The sequence below is a fragment of the Cyprinodon variegatus genome, unplaced genomic scaffold, assembly GCF_000732505.1.
Source record: "Cyprinodon variegatus isolate N-32 unplaced genomic scaffold, C_variegatus-1.0 Scaffold1059, whole genome shotgun sequence".
Classification (NCBI taxonomy): domain Eukaryota; kingdom Metazoa; phylum Chordata; class Actinopteri; order Cyprinodontiformes; family Cyprinodontidae; genus Cyprinodon; species Cyprinodon variegatus.
Genome location: NW_015151512.1, coordinates 142,182 through 146,248, shown reverse-complemented (window position 1 = coordinate 146,248; position 4,067 = coordinate 142,182). Strand labels below are relative to the sequence as shown.

Genomic DNA, 4,067 nt, shown 5'->3' with positions numbered 1-4,067 from the left:
ATGGACAAGTGATGGATGAATGGATTAAGGAATGGATGAATGAATGGATGGACAAGTGATGGATGAATGGATTAAGGAATGGATGAATGAATGGATGGACAAGTGATGGATGAATGGATGGATGAATGGATTAAGGAACGGATGAATGAATGGATGGACAAGTGATGGATGAATTGATGAATGAATGGATTAATGGAGAGATAAATGGATGGATGGATGATGGACAGAAGGACGGACAAGTGATGGATGAATGGATTAAAGGTTGAATGAATGGATGGATGATGGATGAAAGGATGAATGGATGGATGGATTAACGGATGGATGGATGGATGATGGACAGAAGGACGGATGGACGGACAAGTGATGGATGAATGGATTAAAGGTTGAATGAATGAAATGGATGGATGATGGATGAAAGGATGGATGGATTAACGGATGGATGGATGGATGGATGGTTGAGGGACAGAAGAACGGACAAGTGATGGATGAATGGATTAAAGGTTGAATGAATGAATGGATGGATGATGGATGAAAGGATGGATGGATTAATGGATGATGGATGGATGGATTAATGGATGGATGGACGGACAAGTGATGGATGGATGGATTAAAGGTTGAATGAATGGATGGATGACGGACGAAAGGACGGACGGATGAATGGATTAATGGATGAATTTTATGTTAAAATGATAATACAGGGAATAATTCTTTCCAAATATTCTGCTTGTATTTTCATTTTATCCAGACACAGAAAATACAAACATTTCAGATTGCGTACAAACACAGGGCTGCAACTAAACATTATTTTCCTAATTAATTAATCTGTCGATTATTTTTTCCACTAATAATCAGATAACAAAAGATTCATTAAAGAAGATTTTTACAGAATTTAAACATGGAGCAACTAAAACCTTTCCAGTTGAAGAGTTCTGGTTATAGAGCATAATGACGACAACTTCTTTTTTTATCTTAAATGCAAAATGTTTATATATATATATTTTTACAATGTCGGTATAATTACTGCTTTAAGTTGGTTACTCTGTCAACTAAAGGATTTTTTAGTGTGTTTAGTTAACGTTTAATAGATTACTTAACCAATTGATGATTATTTCTATAATCGAATAATCTGATTAATTGTTTCAGCCTCGTACAAACTCTGGGTTTGTTTCATCATAAATGTCACAGGTTCGAGTTAAAAGATAAATCCACACTGTAAAGCTTTGCTACCTTTTTGACAACATTCAGCTTATCTGGAGCGTGGTCAAACAGGGTGTCAAAAGCATCGCGCTCTGTGGACAATAAAGAGCATTTACCACCAAATACCAAACAATAGAAGAATGAAGGAAGGCAGAGAATTCAGGGAATATGAACACATACCATGTCTGCCAGAGAAAGCCCTGGAACAAAAAAGAACACAAAAATCAAAAGCCGGTTCTTCATATTGAGAATGTAACGGTTGATTGTTCATAATAAACAGCTGAAATAAGATGCTTCAGGTTCAACCACAGAGGAATGCAAAGAATGGGGGGGGATTATGCTAAACAAATGACAATAGAGCAATAAAGCCAGCTCTAATATAATATCATTAACAATAGACACAGATGCACCTTGGGTGTTTAAATAACCAGGGACGGTTACAGCAGCCACACGGTTACAGTACAATACGTTCACCTTTCAATACAGCAGGGTATCAAAGCAATAAATGAAGACATGTCTGAGCAGAGCATTTCTATGGGAATGAGGGGCCTCTTGTCTGTTATTATACTGTTCGCACTTTGGAGGATGCTTTTGTTGGAAAGGCTCAGGTGGTTCTGGAGGGTAGGGATCGCTGCAGCATGAGTGTCCCCGAAGGGAACGATATCGCAGCGGGCAGGCCAGCGAGAAATGGCAGCAGCACAGACAAACAAACACGCACGCACACATGTTCACGGTGTAATCTCTGATGGCAAACGCGGGCAGGTCTGGGCAGCGGTCCTGGTGGTGTGGTAATAACCCATTTCCACTGTGACCACCATTGTGTGTGTGTGGGAGTGTTTATTAGCAGTCTACCCATCCACCATGACCAAATGTGAGTGCATGTGAGTGCTGGCCTGCTGTTATCTCCCTTGTTGGTGCTGTCAGGCTGCAGGACAGCCTCACAGGGAGGGGGAGACAAAAAGTCCAAGAGAGGCTCTGCTCATCTGAAATTGTCTAATTTTTCAGCTAAAGCATCGCTTGTTTAGATAAAATGTTTGTCATTTCACCTTTGAGTGACACCTGCTCAGATGGGAGGGGGCTGCAATCAAATATGTCATCCGAGAGCAACATAAACAACATTTTAGGTTAAACTTCCTAGCAGCTGAATAGACATTTTGTTCATTTCAAAGCTGCATGCTCTATATACACTGGAAAAAAATAAAAATCTAGATAAAAGTCATTTTTTCTTAAAATGAGTGAATTTGTTCCTGAAAGAGGCATTTTGCCAATGACCAAAACAATTTACATTTAAAATAAGAAAACACAATTTCACTGCATTGTATGGTCTTATTTAAAGTGAATTTTATCTAATTATCCTATTTTAAGAGTTAAAAAAAATCATCTCATTTACCTACTCAAATTAAGGGTAAATACAATTAATTTAAGACATTTTGACTTATTTCTAGATCGTTTTTCCAGTGCACAAAGAAAAATCTGCACAGTTCCAGTGTTTTCTTCCCACTAATCAATATGCAGATATATAAAAAGCTTTAAGATACAATATAACTCTTTGGTTTGCCTGTTTTATTTTATTTTTTGTAATTTGGAGACAAACTTCAAGGTTATTTCTTTTCAGATCTGCATCAATCAGATATCTGATCACCGATTTAGTGAAGCTCTGATTAAACTACATCTATAGAAATATTCCTTATTTTCAAACAATTATTTTGTGATCAGAAATTTTTAAGTGAGGCACAAAGATGTGCTCATTTTTAACCCGTTTAAACGGGTTATCTTCTGTTAGGACGTATAAGGGATTCAACATCCAATCCAAAAAAGGTACAGATGAGATGTTTGCGCTTCGTAAGCACAGAAGTAACTGTGTAGAGCTGTCTTTTTAGCAGAAACGAGCGTCTATCGGTGGCGGAGGAGAGTGCGTTGAGGTGCAGAAGGGGTTAACACAAAGACATGCGCTCACTCTGTGTTGCCAGTGATTTCTTCTTGGATCTGCCTGGACTGAAGGATGCCTTCTCTCTTCTGAAAGACACAAAGGCAGACAGCTGAATGAGAGCAGAAAAAAAGTAAATAAATAAAAAATTAAAAATGGTGTTTCATGGTGGAAATTAAAAACCCAAAAATAACAAACCTAAAGACATTTATATATATATATAAAAGACAATGAAACAGAACAAAGTTCAGCAAACAAAGTAAATATGAGACAAATAAAAATGGTACCAACCTGGACCACCACTACTTGAATAGAAACGTGGTCTGGCAATCTGATTGGTGCTCTGAAGTGTTGTGACAGCGCCACCAACAGGTGCAGGATGGCAACTATACTCTTGGCATGAACCGCTGATGTTGAGAGGAGAACAAAAAAGGAGCAACTTGGTGAGTTTAGGTCCAGACTAATAATAAATAAATAAATTTATAATACAGAGAAGAGCAGTTTTATTTAAACTACTTTCCATGTACATTTTGAACATTTTATACCATGAGACCCCCAATATGTCACAACCATGAGTCCATGTTCCTTCTCTGGCTTTTGCATGCTCCTGTAGATTCCCTCCTATTCGCATTTGGACCTGTTTCTTTGGCTCATGTCACTCTGAAGGTGGAACCAACCGGGGCAAAAAAACTGCCTGTGATTTGCTGCTTTTTACAAAATCCCACCTCTTGAAACTGTAAGGCTACGTTCAGACCGCAAGCAGCAAGAGCAGCAAAAATGCGCGTGCTGCTTCATTTTTGATGCTTGTACAAGCTTAGTTCTGAAGCGCAGCTTCCGTAGCTGCCTGTAACAATGCTATATTTGCTGTGATCAGTGGGTAAAAAGTAGTTTTACCACCTACCACCCCAACTTCAAAATACGAACTCAATTCTCCATTTTAAAA

The 4,067-nt window shown here is 38.3% G+C and overlaps 1 protein-coding gene across 1 annotated transcript in view; it reads right to left on the bottom strand.

Annotated features, from left to right (window-relative positions):
- Positions 1-4,067, bottom strand: part of LOC107101152 (alpha-parvin) — a 46,887-nt gene that overhangs the window by 14,210 nt on the left and 28,610 nt on the right. Inside the window, exons 6-9 of the mRNA XM_015399943.1 lie at positions 3,416-3,531; positions 3,155-3,213; positions 1,378-1,397; positions 1,228-1,289 (exon numbers count right to left, since the gene is read on the bottom strand). Of these exons, the coding sequence (XP_015255429.1) occupies positions 1,228-1,289; positions 1,378-1,397; positions 3,155-3,213; positions 3,416-3,531 (257 nt within the window). The remainder of the gene's footprint in view (positions 1-1,227; positions 1,290-1,377; positions 1,398-3,154; positions 3,214-3,415; positions 3,532-4,067) is intronic.